Source organism: Cyrtonyx montezumae, unplaced genomic scaffold, assembly GCF_038088225.1.
Source record: "Cyrtonyx montezumae isolate F1298 unplaced genomic scaffold, pur_monq_1.0 scaffold_7, whole genome shotgun sequence".
NCBI classification, from domain to species: Eukaryota; Metazoa; Chordata; class Aves; order Galliformes; family Odontophoridae; genus Cyrtonyx; species Cyrtonyx montezumae.
Genome location: NW_027072078.1, coordinates 2,853,194 through 2,869,140, shown reverse-complemented (window position 1 = coordinate 2,869,140; position 15,947 = coordinate 2,853,194). Strand labels below are relative to the sequence as shown.

At 52.9% G+C, this 15,947-nt stretch overlaps 3 protein-coding genes across 4 annotated transcripts in view; 1 reads left to right on the top strand and 2 right to left on the bottom strand.

The window, feature by feature from the left end:
• The window catches only part of UBE2F (ubiquitin conjugating enzyme E2 F (putative)), a 41,323-nt gene extending 37,130 nt beyond the window's left edge, over positions 1–4,193 (top strand). For both annotated transcript variants that reach the window (XM_065750971.1, XM_065750970.1), the window contains one exon: positions 4,118–4,193. In XM_065750971.1, the coding sequence (XP_065607043.1) occupies positions 4,118–4,168 (51 nt within the window). In that variant the 3' untranslated portion in view covers positions 4,169–4,193. The remainder of the gene's footprint in view (positions 1–4,117) is intronic.
• Positions 4,194–5,655: 1,462 nt separating this feature from the next.
• On the bottom strand, positions 5,656–9,634 carry RAMP1 (receptor activity modifying protein 1). The gene is made up of 3 exons (XM_065750578.1): positions 9,558–9,634; positions 6,463–6,601; positions 5,656–6,119 (listed from the first exon to the last, which is right to left on the bottom strand). Exons 1-3 carry the CDS (start codon positions 9,595–9,597, stop codon positions 5,864–5,866), a joined length of 435 nt encoding a protein of 144 aa, XP_065606650.1. The 5' UTR covers positions 9,598–9,634; the 3' UTR covers positions 5,656–5,863.
• A 1,323-nt stretch (positions 9,635–10,957) lies between these two features.
• RBM44 (RNA binding motif protein 44) lies at positions 10,958–15,454 on the bottom strand. Its single transcript, XM_065750926.1, has 12 exons — positions 14,336–15,454; positions 14,165–14,250; positions 13,746–13,922; positions 13,273–13,459; positions 13,165–13,190; positions 12,843–12,915; positions 12,528–12,630; positions 12,163–12,288; positions 12,006–12,079; positions 11,858–11,931; positions 11,213–11,557; positions 10,958–11,102 (listed from the first exon to the last, which is right to left on the bottom strand). The coding sequence occupies exons 1-12, from the start codon at positions 15,452–15,454 to the stop codon at positions 10,958–10,960; spliced, it is 2,535 nt and encodes an 844-aa protein (XP_065606998.1).
• Between the last annotated feature and the right edge of the window lie 493 nt (positions 15,455–15,947).

Genomic DNA, 15,947 nt, shown 5'->3' with positions numbered 1-15,947 from the left:
ATGGGCAGGAACCAGGAGCACCTGGCAGGTGCAGGAGGGGGCACGGGTGTGTATCTGGAAAGGAGGTAAGCCATCAGAACTACTCAGCAAGGGCTCTGCCTGAAAATAATGGTGGAAAACAAAGGTAAGATATCTTTAGGCATCCCTTTGGAAATACAGCAAACTGAATTTCCCCCCAGATTTGCACGTTTTTCGAGCCTAGTTTTTAGCAAGCACTGCAAACCATCTGTCTCACCAAGCAGGAGCCCTGTGCTTTCCCTTCCCCGCTGGCACATCTGGGGCCATACACCTCTGCTCAAACACAGAGTGATTTTGTCTTCACGTTGCTAATGCCTTCAGAGAATTAAAAAGGCCAGAACTTGCAAGCTGAGTATCGTTTCCAATCTGATCCTGAAAAGACTTTTTTTTTTTTTTCCTGACTAATATCAGGGCCAGCTGTACTTTTATCCTCTCTCAGCTTTTTATTTCTGTGCTTATACATAATAAGGACATAATTACATTTGGATTTAAGTCTGCCTTGAAAATCCATTCTTCTACGTAGCTGAAGAAGTGCAGTTGCAACGAGGTAGTGTTTTCCAGTTCGGATTGTTCTTTATCTCTTGTGATTGATCCTTTCAGGCTTCATTTTCTCCCCTCTCATTTGCTATATGGAAGGATGAGACCATTTTGAAATGCGATCTGATGCGTCCAAATGAAAAGCATGATGTAAGTGCTGACTTCCAGTACTTGTTTTGGAGACTGAGCAGCCAAACAGCCACACGAAAATTAGAACTTGAAAGCTTGGAAAACAGAATCATCATTGCTTCCTCACGTCTTCTGGTTCACGTTAATTCACTTAAGTGATTCATTTAACTTCTCGACGTCTCTGTCATAGCTGGTCTTTTTTTTATTTACATTTTTATGTCAGAGGCGTTTTGTGAGCGTGGCGTCTGTCTTTGCAGACTGTTTGAGCTGAGCTTCTGCTCTTAAAATGGTGGTGTTATTTGGAGAGGAGAGTTTCCATCTCTCGCAACCAAAAAGATGCTTTTGATGAAAGCTGAACTGGTTTTGTTTGTGGCTTGGTTCCTGCTCACGAGCCAGTTGTGTTTCTTGGTAGCTCTTCTGGGTTGCGCTCTCTGCTTTTTCATTTGATGGTGTTTCCTGCATGCACAGAGCGAAGCGAAGCCCCTAGGTGTGGTGAGAACGTCTGGCTGGATGCCCAGGTCAGAAGAAAGCACTTGCAATGACTTCGTGTCCAACGCGGAAGTCATCACAGCACCCACATTGCAAATAGAGAGCTCTGAGTGCACAGTGTTACGGCCTCTGTGCAGGATGTGAGTGGGGATTGAAAAGGTCCGTGTCGTTTTGTGCTCTCCCTCCAGCAGCTTGCCTGCAGCAAGTCAGAGTGCATTGGGTGCGAGCAGCTTCCTGTTCCGGAATGACAGGAGCTACAGATGCAGGCACAACTGTCAGGCAGAGGCAGTGCAGGAGCATTTTTGTAGGCTCACATGAAGAAATTGGGTCAGGCAGCATTTTTTTCCACGCTGAGTACCCGGTGCTGGATGTTCCTTGATTAGAGGTGGTGGGTCCTCACTCACACTGCCTCTGCCAGCTCTTCTGGGTAGGCAGCTGGTGGCTCAGTGTGACACAGTGTGAGGGGACAGTATCTGACAGCATCTGGCTTTGGCTGCAGAGCCCCACGTTTGCGTGCAGCTCAGTCAGGCACCCTGAGGACTTGTCAAAACAGTGTGAAATTTCACTTGCTCATCTGCGGTGTGTGGAGGGGGGAAGGGGCGGATAAGCAACGCAAAAATTCTCCTGGCATGTCTGGCCGACCTCAAATACTGTGTCAGCAAAGTGAAAAGGAGGGAAGTGGATGGGTTACAGCTGCCAAGTGAGGTGCTGTCAGTGGGTGGCAGTTCTCTGTGGGATCCAGCCCTGTGCTGGCAGGCTTGGGCACAACCTGCAAACTCGTACCGTGCCAACTCCGTTGTCAGCAGTGTGAATATTCAGTAAGAAAATCTGTGAAGCCAGGCTATTTTTGCCTTCTGAGCCCAGAAAGAGCTTTATTTCAATATTATTCACCACATACGGTGCAAATTGCTTTCTGTGTGATGGATGTGATCAGTCTGCAGAGCACTTGTGAGCCCACAGCGTGGTATGAGCGTATGGGGTGCCCATAAGCCCTGTCCTTGAACCCCCTGTACCACCAGAGCCACTGGTTGCTGGCATCAACATCGATTCCAGCAGATCTTATGCTGTTTCTGGGAGAAAGGAATAAAACAATCAGTCTTTATGACTTTCAGAGGATGGTTTAACAGTGCTGCCCATCCAGCACCCGTTTAACCAAGAACCCTACTGGGTTTCCCCATCAGAGGGGACTGTTCTTCCATGGTTCAAAGTGATTGCTTGATTCCTTCTCCTCTATGAAGTCGTGCTCTCCAGCCAAGTGATCAGGTCTTGTACCTACTGGAATATGAGATAACAGTAATTAGGCACAGAACAAAAGCGTTTCTGTGGAGCTGAGAGTAGAGGAATTACTGAGTTGACAAGCCCAACCATTTTCTCCTCCACTCCTGGGTGTTAAAAATTATACTTGTAACAAATTATTGCTGTGTTCAGGCAGACGTGTCAACCTCTGCCACCATGGCTTTGGAAGGATTTCTGTTTTCCCTTGATTTCTCGGATAAAAGTTGAGCATTGTTTTGGAGACTGTCAGCAGCAAAATAATTACAAGAGGTAAAATACACTGAATGCTGACGATGAGGAGGAAGGAGATGCTGGGAAACTGTTAGGCAGCTGGCAGGTCACGTGGAAAGCTCGTGGGTTTAATTAACTTGAAGGTCTTGACACCAACGTGTATTTCTTCTTCCTTGCTTACGTCCGGTGTAAAGAATTCTGAATCCTATTAGGAAGCCTGTGTGTTCTGTAACAGTGCTCAGACGTTTTCAGAGGGCATTTCCGAGGGGGCAGAAGCCCCCTGGGTGCTCTGGTCCAGCCCCTGTGCTCAAGGCAGAGTCAGCTGGAGGAGGTCACCCCAGAGAGATGTTGTCTGCAAGGCAGTGCACCACCTGGCAGCCACACCAGGACAGCTCTTCCTGCACGGTGATCCCATGAGTCTCTGCCCCAGCAATGCATGTGGGTGTCAGCTGACTGTAAGGTGACCTCTGCCCTTTTGTTAGCTTTGTTTTGTCATCTTGTACCTCTGCAAGTCTCAGCTGCAGTTGGGTTGGGCTGGAGGACCTTGTAGGTCTTTTCCAACCTGATTCTATGAATATCAGAGCCTGATGTTGCTGGAGTTGTGTGTTTGAACTGCGATCTCTGGAAGCCCCGCAGTGCCAAACCTCTCCTTTGTGCCACAAGCTGTTGAGCTTGCAGAAACTCCCTTGCCAGACCCAGACAACTCCGATTTCCTCCGCTATAATTCAGCCATTAAGAGCTCAGATCCTGAAGACGTATCCTCTCCTGGGAATGAGTGGCATCCTCACAGGTGGAAGCGTGGTTGTAGCATCTGTGTACTAGGGATGATTGAGGTGGTTGTTTTCCAGGGCTGTTTCCTGTACATGTTTCCAGCAGCTGTGTCAGCAAGGCTCCCAGGAGCAGAGCAGCTCCGTGCTCGCCTGTGGAAGCGTAGGCATTAGGAAGCAGACGAGTTAGGGTCAGGCAAAGCCTGAGTCACTTGGCACTGCAGCCACAGCCCTCTTCGGAGCAGCAAGGAAATCACAGCGGGGTAGGAATACTGGTCAGGAGATCGCTGTGCTTCATTCAGCTCCTTTCTAAACAGGAGTGCTTTAGTCCGCTCCACAATGGAGCCCCAGCGGGGTGAGGTGGATGGGAGGCAAATGAAAATTAGATTTCCCCTTTGAATCAAGCTTTAAAGAGTGTTTCCAAAAAGAGTTATTTCCAGCACTCCCTGACGGCCTTTCAAGGCTTGATGGCTGGCTGGGTTGCTTCTGATGAGGTGAGCTGTTGCATCTGTGCTCTGTAAGGTGCTCTCCGCACCTTCCGAGGTGCGGCTGCTGGGAGCTGAGCTGCCCGTTTAAAGCCACGTGTCCTCCATGCACTGGGGTGCCCGCTAAGAGCGACAAGCAGTGGCTGTTGGTTTCCAGCACTAATAAGTGCCTCTGCTTCTCCCCAGGAGGACTTCAGGAATAAAGTTGAAGAGTACATGAAGCGCTACGCCAGATGATGAAGGGCGACGGGCGGCAGGAGCTTCCACGCTGCACAGCTGACTTTGGCTTCTACGACACCGACCAGAAGAAGAAAAAACCAGCCCGGGCTGCACCAGTCCCGTGTCCATGTTGCACCGAAGAAGAAAAAACTAACTTCATCACTTGTCCCATGTTCAAAGGAGAGTTCAGCATCAATACAGCGAGAAATTGTGTTTGTTGGTTGGAAAAAAAACCCACATTTGTTTGCTTCCTTTTCCAATGTTTACTCTTCAGAACTGTACTGTACTGTATATCCTGTTGATGAGACATGCTTGAGAAAAGAAATCACTACCAGAATTGTAATTACACTTTTCGTTCATTTTAAACTCTTGTTTGCAGGGGAAAAGGAGACAAAGCAGGCAGGGTGGCAATAAGGTGGGCTCCTGTGAACTGAAATCACAGTGCTGTTGCTTCTGATGAGCAGGAACTGTAGCAGCTTTGTCCAGGAGCCGCGGAGCACTCGCTGCAGCACACGCCCTCAGCTCGGCGCCGACGTCCCCGTGGGCTCCAGTCTAAGTCCCCTTTGGTCACAAGTCTGGAATTATTACGTGGCCGTTTCCTGCTCGGGCCACGGGGTGTCCTGTGTGTGTGTGTGTGAGTGTGAAGTAGTTAAAAGAAACGGAAGGCTAATCTGTAACTCAAGTAAATATGTAGCATTGGTAAAATTCTATACATAGTACATATATATTTCTGTGAAAATGTAATGGAAGTGGGATCAGGCACTATGGGAGAAGCACTGGGCTCTCAGACACCATGGGCTCTATCCTCTATCACTAGACCCTGTGGTTGGAGTAGGTGATCTCAAGGTCCCTTCCACCCCCTGCAGTCCTACTGCTGTGCTGCTGGTGCCCCCGCTGCTCCCCACAACCTTGAGGAGGGGGGGATGGCGCAGCAGATTTTATGACACAGATAAACCCCAGGAAGGGATGGTGTGGTTTCATACAGAGCACGTGTGTGCTGTCAGCCCCCCCAGCTCTGCACGTTTCCCTCCTGCAAGTGGCCCAGAAAAGAGAGGAGATGATGGGATGGCACGCGGAGGGAGAGCCTTAACCCCCACATGTTTGGGGGGGCAGAGCCCATCGTTGTGGAGGGGATGCACCAAAGACTGCTTTACTTCTGCATGTATTTATTTAATTAGGAAAAGCACCTAATTCCCATTGTTCATTGGCCCCAGGGCACCTCACCAGGGTCACCTGCCAGCTCCAAGAGACCCTCCCCCATCTCTCCGCCTCTGGTCAGAGCCTGGCCGTGGGTGGGTGGGGGGAGAAGGTGCTTTTCCCGTTGTTACAACACCAGAAAAGGGATAAAAAGACGAAAAGTGAAGGTTTCATCACCCAGGCTGCGCCCTGAGCCGCTGTCCTTTTGTGGTCACAGCACATCCCCATGTCCCTGCCTTGGTTTCCCCCCCTTTAGTTTTCCTCCCCCCCCACCCCCCCCACCCCTCCCCGTGGGTGCTGTGGGGCTGCAGGGAGGGAAGCAGGGAAGGGCTGAGCAGAGCTGCAGCACGCTCCCGGTGCGGCATCCTCGCTGCCACCAGCATCCCCGGCTCGTTAGCGACGGAGTTAATTGAAAGCCACCACCCTGGAGGGGGCCAGCGGGGGCTGCAGCAGCAGCACTGGGGCCTGGCACCTCTGGGATGCTCCTTGGCCAAGCTCTCCCCTGCAAAACCGTCCCTAGACGATGCCCTCACTGCGTTTGCTCCGCCACACCACCAGCGCTGTCATCAGCAAGGTGACGAGGATGGGCAGCAGGATGAAGGGGCAGAGGATGCCGTTGGGGGGGTCACGCAGCGCCCGGCCGGACGGGGAGCAGTTCCTGAAGTAGTGGCTGTGAATGGCGACGAAGAACTCATCCACCAAACGGTTGGGCCAGTAGCAAGTGAGGTTCTCAGCCACCGCCACCGTGCAGTTGGTCAGCTCACCATAGGTGCTGTAAGACAGACAGGGCAGCGGGGTGGCAGCTCGGCTCCTCAGCAGCCTCCCATCCCCGGCTGCTCCCACAGATCCCAACTCCTCCTCCTACTTCCTAACCCCTGCAGAGGTCGCACAGCACGGCCCGAAGATGCTTGGGAAGGCGGAGGTAAATGGAAGTGCCTGGGGTGTATTCTTAGCAGGTGACAGCGCCGCGGCTGGAGCTGAGTGACAGCTGCAGCTGCCTGTGGGGGGCTTCCCCCCTCCTCCCTTCCCACCGGGCAGCGTTCAGACAACTCTTTCCTTAAGCTCTGCCTTCCCAAAGCCAGAAGAGACAGACAGGAAGACCCCAGCTTACTTACCCCATGGTCTCGTCCCAGTCGCACCACAGCCGCTGCCCGATGCCCTCCATGCTGAGCTTGAAGGGCCGCAGGCAGCGCTCGCGGATCTGCCGCCCGTACTCGGCCTCATGGCACGCCGTCGCCGCGATGAAGTGATGTGCTGAAAGACAGGCAGGGCCGCGGGGTCAGGACGCTCACCGTGGGACCAGGGAGGCACTGCGCTTCCACACAGACCCTGCTCTGCACCAGCGGGGTGTGTGACTCCGCCACGGTGGGGTTTGGGATCGGAGGGGAGAGCTGCTCCAGTGGTAATTTAGGGCACGAAGAGTGCACTGCAGCAGGGAGTGAGCAGGCTCCCAGCTGGACCCTAAGAACACGGTGCATTTGTGCAATTCTTCTACGGAAAGCAACAGCACAGGGATCGGGCTGAAAGAAAAACCTTAGTGGGAATGATTTACCGCGGCCCGCTATAAATAATACCTTGCTCTTGGTCCCAAAGTGCCTGCCGGTGCCTCTGCAGCTCCTGGGGCACATTGCAGGCAAGCATCACATACCAACTCTATTTTTTGCTACATGTGAATAGCTCGGTGCAAAAGCTGGAGGGGAGGAAGGGGGGGGGGGGGGGGTATTTCTTATTTCATTTCTTAACAAAAGAAGTAATTAGCGCAGAGTTTAGCTGCAGAAATGTTGGCCTTGGGAGCGATGGGCTGCCACGGCCAGAGCCGTCCATGGGAGCGATGCTGAGCACGGGGAGAAAGCAGGGCTTGGAGGAGAGCGGGCTGAAAAGCAGCCAGGAGAGGGGCCAAGGGGAACCGGGAGCAAAGCAGGAAGCGGAGCCAGGCACGCAAAACAGAGAGAGGAACTGGGGAAGAGAAGCTGCACAAAACTCAAAGAGTGATACAACGGGAGGAGAAGCAGAATGTCACCGAGCTCGGCCAGTTAGAGCAGATGAGGCTGGAGGCAGGTCATCCACTTGCAGCAGCACAACCACTCTTATTAGACAAGCCCGAGCGTTTCCTGACATCTGCTCCTGCAGAACGGCCACCGCAGCCACTTCCAGGAGGAAAGCACCACGGCGATTTAGCACACAAAATGAAGAGCAGCTGAAAAGGGGAGGGACAGCAGGGTGGCTCAGAAGCCAGGCACGCTGCGCACCGACTGCTGGCTGACAACGCACCAAAACCTGGCATGAGCACTTAGCTGCAATTACACCCGGAATGAAGAGCGTGGGCTTTTTCAAACTTATCCGCCCTGCTTCAAGGACTGGAGGGAAGCACCCAGTATTCCAAGAGACCATGGGGTTGCGAGGAAGAGGAGCAGGGCTTTGGGGTTATTCCTACCATAGAAGAGGATGCTGGAGATGCAGGAGCCAAATCCTTCAGAGCAAAGCAAAACAAATAGCTCCGGTGTCTTCCAGCATTCATCCCAGGCTGCAAAGAATTCCAGCTTGCCTAACTACTCTCAACACGCACGTCCCAGCTAAGGGTTTCCTGATGCAGGTTTTTTCCCTTCCAGCTGAATAGCACGCATCTCTTCTGCTCACCCACACAAGAGCGTGGACAGCTTCCCAGCATGCCTTCCCTAAGAGGACACAGAGGAGCACGGAGCAGGTTTGAGCTCAGGCTCGCCATCACCTTTCTGCACACAGAGGCCAACACGTATGGGAAGCCTCGAGTGCCTCTGTCCCAGGACCTAACGCAGCCAAATGCTGCAGTAACCCTGCCAGCTCGCTTAGGTTTAACAGAAACAAGGAGGTTTATCTGGGCCCCTTCAGCCTGACAGCTGCCTCCCCGAGCCCTTGATCCCGCTTTGTCCAGCCGCAGCCTCAGCCCTGAAGCGGGCTCCCCCACTTTTATTCTGGACCCCATCCAGGTCTCTGTGCCTTTCGTAACACCGAGAGGCAGCCGGCCTCCCTCAGCACTTCTGCATTGCGCTGAGCCTTCAGACCGCAGCTCAGCACCACGAGAAGCTGTGCTGGCACGGCAGGCAGGGCTCAGCAAAGCCCCTGCACTCAGTGAGCTGAGCTCCGTGCGTTTGCCTCAGCAAGCTGTTAGCATGGCTTCTTTTCCCTTTCCTCTTTTAAAAAGAAAACCCATGCCTGCTTTATCAGAAGCATCAGCAACCTCAGCATTCACCACTCCACCGCCTCAGCGGTCGCCCCCAGCGCAGCCACATCTGTCTTTGAAAAGCAAAGATCTGCAGAAGGAGGACACGGGGAAGGGAACGCATCCCCAGCTCAGGGCCACGATTAGCTGCCATCCATCACAGCTGAAGTGGCTTACACGGAGGCAGGCGCCCCGCTGCGAGCCCAGCAACTGGGAAAGAGCAGCTCAGTACCGCCAAAGCCACCGAGCCCAAACCACGTGGTGGAAGGTGCAGCAACAGAATGAGCAGAGTGACCCAAGAAGGCCTCCTGGCCACGACTTCCCTCCCCCTGAGCATTTGACCACGTACAGAACAACAGAGATTGGGTATTACTCGGGGTTTAGGGCTCTGCACAGACAGGAACGACCACGGGAATAAGGTGGGGGGAGATCTCACCCACGGAAGGGGAGCCCACCGTGAGGGACCCTGCCCCAAGCAACCCGTGGGGTCACGTCCCAGGAGCAGTGCAGGCAGAAATCCCACAGCAGCGGGACCGGCCACACGCTCCCATGCCCGTTCCCCCTGAGCAAGCTGCAGCTACGGAGCAGCACGCAGCTAACTGCCATTACGCAGCACGGCCCCGTGAGTTATTCGGGGGGGGTACCGGGAGAAAACCTGCACCGGAGGGCAAACGGGGCAGAAACAAATCTGCGTCTCCTCCGAGAGCACCTCAGCTTCATAGCGGCACTGTGCAGCTTCTTTTCTAAGCGATCTTAAAACACGTCTCGCGCAAAGTACCGGAGCACAATCCTCTAACATTTCTACTGGGCGCGCTCAGCTTACAAAGCAGTCCCCTACCTGTTGCACCTACCGACCCCGAGGACACCTTGCGCCCTGTGAAAGCAGCCGGCTAACGCGGGAGTTCCCGAGCCTCCCATCCGCACATCCATCCCTAGCTCACAAGCACTGGCTGCGTCCTCGGGAGCCCCTCCCAGAGCCCCCGCTGCCCCCTGGATGCCCGCGGCACTTACCCAGCACGAAGCAGAGGAAGCGGCGCGGCAGCAGGGCCATGGCCAGCAGCGAGGGGCCCGCCTCGCCGGGAGCTGCCCGTCCTTCGCGCTGGATTCGCGTTAAGACAAACGAAGCGAGCTCGCACAGCTCCACCTGCAGCCCAGCGGCTCCTCCGGAGCGCTCCGCTTCCCCATCGCAGCGCGCCTCCCTCTGTAAGGCGGCGATGCCCTCCTCGCTGCGGGAGCGGGGAGCGCGGCGTGGCTGGGAGCAGGCGGGGGGGGGGACGCCCGGCTCGGGAAGCTCGCCGCCGCGGTCCTGTTGAGAAGGGGCGAGACTGGGAGAAAGCAAAACAGCGGCACAGCTCCGTGAGGAAGGCATCTCGAACTTTATTCACGCTTTCAGCGCCAGGAGATAAGGGTGAAGTACAACCAAGGGGCAAAGGAAGCGCTAGTTGCCCTCGGCTCCCCAGCAGACACACGCCTAAGCTGCCTTCCTTCCATTGCCAGAAGGGGATTTAAAACGCTGCGAGCAGCTCCACACGCAAACAAAAGCCTTCCCTACCAACACAAAACAGACCTCGGGGTGGGAAAGCCTTTCCCCTGTGTGGTGCATAGGGCCCAAAAAGAAGGCTCAAAGGCCTTACGTAACCACTGCCACCGCCAGCACCATGCGTTCTCCAAGCCTCTCCTGCCACGCAGGAAAAAAGGCCACTTGACATTTCTGCACAGTATCATTACCTGGTGAGCATGTCAGCATGCTGGCTGTTAACATCACAGCTAGCGCTGTGCTGAACACTGAGCAGCACTGCGAGCCATGGCTGTGTGCTTCAGCACAGAAAGTCCTCACTGTGCTGACAGGGGACCCTTCAACCTCACAGCTCAACGACAGAGAACAACAAAACTGGGAACAATTACTGTAGAGAGAACCACCACCCAAACACACTCAGGTTGAACCAAACAGAACTACAGACCATACAACAAAACAGGAAATACACAGCAACCGGAGCAAGCAGGGCTGCAAAAGCCTTCCACGTGCACTTCTTCATAAAATCATCTATGCAGAGAGAAAAAATGTAAACACGGATTAAGCTTTGCCTGTTAAGGTGCAATAAAAGCAACATGCTCCATACCCACACTGCAAATGAATATCACACAACAGAAAAAATATCTTCAGGTTTAAAGCAGAAGCGAGCCCGTGACCGAGTTCCTCTGTGCAGTGCTATGCAGGAACTGGCCGTCAGATGTCAGCTTTGCCCACAACATCTACTATGTACTGCACTCAGATGTGTGTCTGTCACTGCCCCTGAAGCTGCAGTACTGCAGCCCGTCTGCTCGCACGTGTTCTGTGACAACAGCTCACCTTCACAAATGCTCATTTCGGTGACGCACTCGCTTATTTTTTTGTAAGCAGGCTGGAATACTCACTTCTTGACGCTGCCTTCACATGCAGGCGTCGGTTTCCTTAGGATTACTGAGGCCTTTTCAATAATGGAGTTGATGGACAGCCCCCTCAGGACGCCATGGTTGCTCTTCTTCACCTCCAGCAGAGCACTCGCTATTTTGTCTCTGTAGGAGCAACAGAAATAAGCGTTCACATCCCCTCTTGTGCCACTATCGAGCGCTCAAGTCAGCGTGGCTATCGTGTCAGGGCAGAACTGGAATCCAAGCACTCTCACCTAGTAGCTTCTGGATGGATGGCTGCAAGTTTCTTCATTAATTTGGCAAAACTGCTCGAGTCTGATGCGTTGGGAGACACCTCAGGAGCAAAGGAGGTGCCAGGTACCTGCTCAGAACCAGAGGCAGATGGGAGCGTTTCATTCTGACTGCTGCTCGCGCTGTCGTGGACACGGAGAGCTTCATGCCACAGCTTCTCTCCAAGTATTCGGGAAGCCCAGGGTGCGTGCGCTGATGGATTACCAACAAGTTCCACACTGCATGCTTCTCCTTTAATTTCTCTCTTGTTCATTTCCTCTACTGCTAACTTCGCTGCGGCGGTGTCTTTAAAGCCAAGAAATGCACACCTAAGGTGGAAATGAAGTTAAGTGTGTCTTCGGTTTACTACACAATGCTGGCATGCTGGTATCACTATACTATCAATACGAACACGCCATGCATCAGCTTCTGAACACCAACCACGTCTCAAAAGTGCAAGCTGCTTAGCTTGTCAGAAGGCAAGAAGCTATCTGGAATTAGAGGTTCTCGCCAACTAATCTGTTCTCTACGTCTAACTGAAACAAGAGATTAATGAGCAACACCCTGCAGTCCGTGGCTCGTTCGCTTTTGGTGGAGAAAGCGCCCAAAGAAATGCAACTTTAACTCACCTGCGGTTATCGGAATCCACGCAGAGCTGGAGGACAGAGATCTGGTACTTCTGGAAGTGCGACCTCAGATCACCCTACAAAAACACAAAGCGTGTTTTGCCTGCGGTGTGAAGGTCCCCACGGGCTGTGGCAGTGGAAGCAGGCGTACCTCTGACACCGCAGAACTCAAGCCGCCAACGCAAACGAATGAGCAGCCACGAGCACCCTCTGCCACCTTTGCCTCTGCCAACAAACATAAGGAATCAACAGAGTGCACAGTATCAGTGCCAGTATGAGGTGCAACACCTTAAACCACGCGACCTCACCTCTTACACCAACCACGCCCTGTTCCTCTCGGTGCCTCCCCGCTTCCGCAGATAGAAGCAAAAAATCCGTGCAGTCCTCTTCAGCATCAAACCAATATTCACTCCATTCTCTGTCTCTCACGCGTCCTTGGCAGCACAAATAAATTGCAGCGTGTCAAAGCTCAGATGAGTGAACTGCTACGCACATTATTTGCTGCTATGTGGCAAAGAGGTGACACGTGCCAGATTCCCCATCTGATTCACGTAGCATTACGTTTTACTGTAATACATGGGGATATTCTACTGTCCCCTGCAATGCAATGTGTTTTACGCCATTCCCTCCCCCCCCCAAGCAAGGAGCAGAGCAGCAGAAGCAGTGAGCTCACCGTGCTGCACGCCCTGCTCCTGTGGCTGCCCTTGGGACACCTCGGAGGAAGCAGAGGCCGCGGGCTGCTGGTCATCAGTGAAACACATGGTCTGTGCACTCCCCTACAAGCACATCCTGGTTATATCACACAGCTTGCACTTGATAATGCGTTATTATGATCATTTTTGCTTCAGAGTGTTGATCAATTAAACAGGTCAATTTTAAAAAGCAAACCTGCTGAGCATCGCCAAGAACCCCCATGTAATTTTGTAAGCAGCTCTTGCTCCACAGCTCAGATGTCTCCAAAACCCAGTGACAACAAATCCCCACCTACCACGTCGCTGGGATTTCTCATCTCTTGCAGTTTGGAGGCCTCAAAACCTGCTTTAATCACGTCCGAAAGAGAACTGCAAAAGATCCAAGAACTTAATACGAAATACGGCTCCATCACCTTCAAATGGAATTATCACTGCACAGTTCCCATCTGAGAACGCTACAAATAGAGCTTTATGGAAAAAGAAACCACTGCACCCACAGTGCTGTGCTGCATGGAGCAACAAGATGCATCCCCAGAGAAGGAAACCCGAAGCTGGACGTCTCTGAAGCTCTGCGCTCGTTTACTTTGAGCTTTAAAACCACACACAAGAACTACTTACCCTGAGCAAAGTTCCTCTCTGAGCAGCTGTCAAAAGAGAAAACAGGACCTGATTTTTTAGAAGAGAAACGATTAAAAATAAAGAAACAACAAATTGAAAACCAAGTACCTTGCATGGGATGTAAGAAGCAGCAGTTGGCAATGACTTTATCTCAACTGACAGCGGTGGCAGCGCATTCAGGGGAGTGCCCGTCTGTATTTTCGATCTCATACTGCTGTAATTCTTTTTTAGCTCTTCCAGAGCCGACAGGACAGAGGAACCCACTTCGGAATTAGCAGAAGTATTTCCATGGTGTCTGATTAATGAAAAAGAAAAAGGATCGACTTACCTTACTGCTTCAAAAACACAGCAAAGGCATCAGGTCCTCCAAGCCCAGCAGGAACACTCCTACCACGCACTCTGCCAGCACTGCTACGTGCTTGCACTAACTCTTTCCTAAGCTACGGAGCAGGCAGCGAGGTGCTGAGCCTTCCCCCACCAGCACCAGGTAAAGCACCTGGAGGAGGAATCGCTGCGGGGCAAGTATTCAGCCATTAATGTTAAGTTATCTGTGCCATTCAAAAGGATGTGAAAATACATGCCCGCTACAGCACGCGTTTTCCTCCCAAGCCAGCCTGTAGATCTTCAAGCAGCGCTGATAGCACATCTGATAGTGAGCATTTAGAACCTGCAACTCGGCTTCGATAGCTCTCTGCAGTAGATTCTGACAGTGGCTTGATGCAGCATTCCTCACCGCTTCTTCATCGAGGCGCGCTGGCCTTTAAAATCACAAATAAATAAAACCGTGAAGCATCTGAGTCAATATCACAGGTTTGCTATGCTGTTTTTTAATGAGCAGCTTTACAGAAGCTACCTGAGATGATTTAAGGAAACAGATAACGCAGTCAGTTCCTCCTGTTTGCAACGTGAAGAGTTCGAAGGGACCTTTAAAGCTCTCCCCCCCAGTCCGACCCCCCTTGCAATGAACAGGGCCTTCCAGTCTCGAACACAAAACTCTCACCTGGCATCCAGAACTCCAAACGGAGAACAATCCACAACCCACCTGTCAGTGCTGATCTTCACATCGCCGCTACACTCTCTCTGTTCCTAAATAAAGATGGTGACAAAGAAGTGAACAAGCTCAGAGCGACGTTAACAAAGCTCTGTGCATCGCTATCATTTTGGAATTTACCTTGACTAGTGAACGCCTTTCAGCTGCTGCAGCACTGCCATCCTGGTGCCTGTCAGCAAGCTGTGACCCCATTTCCAATGCAGGATCATCTTCAAATAATAGTCTGCGAGCAACACGGGCAAAAGTTTCCTCATTCACGTGTCTGAATTTGTTTATCATTGTTATCTCTGTGTTCACTGCCCTGGATAAGAGAGGGACTCGAGTAGTGGTACTTCTGCTGGTGGTAAAGCAAACTCGAAAATCAGAACTTGCATCGACAGCCTGGTTAACTTGAGATTTACTGCTCACATCCACCGAGCTTTCACAGCGCTCCATGTGGAGAGAGGTGGTGGCATCTGCACTGTAAGAATTCCCTGCAGCCTGCTCCCCACAGCGGAGATCCTTGCTAGTGAGAGCAGCAGGGGCTGGACGCTGGCTGCCAGCCACCTTTGCAGCACCACACACGCACAGGAGGGGATCTTCACCGCTGTAAAACTCAGAGTCCCCTGTGCTTTTGCAGAGCTGTGTGGCTGTTGCTAGGGCCCTTTGTGTCTGTGGCAGTGAAAGGCTTTCCTGCTCCAGCAAGTCGCCGTGCACACACCCACTGTTCTGTCTGGGCACTCGGCTTGCAGCCGCTGTCTGCGTGCCATCACCTTTCACCTCGGAGTGGTGCAGTTGTGGATACCCCCCCTCTCTGCTCCTGTTTGCATGCGTTATGAGCGTACTTCCAGCGACATCACTGAGAGGTGCTTGCCTGCTGCAAGCCACGCTGCTGCCAAGCAGGCAGTGCTGGAACAGTTGTGCGAGCTCCACACCTGCAGCGCGAGGGCAACCTTCCACATCACCAACATCTTCCTCCTTTGCAGCTCTGCCACCTGCAGCGTCACAGAGCGCATCGGTGCACTTCAGAGCTGCTTCCCTTTGCTCACAGAGCTCGCTCCAGCTATCCCCATCCCCAAAGCCTTCTTCGCTCGCGCTGATGTACTCCAGCTGCGAGTCTTCACGTCCGCCAGCTTCCTCCTCGCTTGCAGCCGCCTGCGAGCCCGCTCTCACGTCACACGTGCCTGCAAGGCCAAGCTGAAGCCGGGCTCCCTCGGGAGCAGGGCGATTAAGGTGCGAGTAGCCCCGACACGGCTGCATGCTGCGCGTTTCTGCCCCGCAAACGGCGCACCCCGTCTGAGGTAACCCCACAGGGCGGCAGTCCGCCCCGCCCCCAACGGCCGCCGAGCCGGCAGCCTATTGGCTGCGGAGGAGCGCCTCGGCGTCCGATTGGCTGAACCGCAGCCCGCGCGCTGCCGGCGCCATGTTGCCTGAGATGGCCGCAGTTCTCGCTCAGTCGCAGCTCACAGACCACTACAGCCGGCTGAGGAGGGACGTTTTTATTGGCAGCTTCGAGTTGCCTTGTTCACGCGCTCCTAACAGATTCTTATATATATATATATTAAAAAAAAAAAAAAGCCAACAACCAATAAACATTTCGGGTAAACATTCCATTTGCAACAAACATTTGAAATTGAACCCAAAGGGGAGAGAATGAATTCAGTTTGAAATAGAAATGGCGGGAGAAGCCAGGCTCGCAGCCTGCCACAGGGCCGCGTGCTGTTTCCATCACCCAAAGCCCTACACAGGTCAT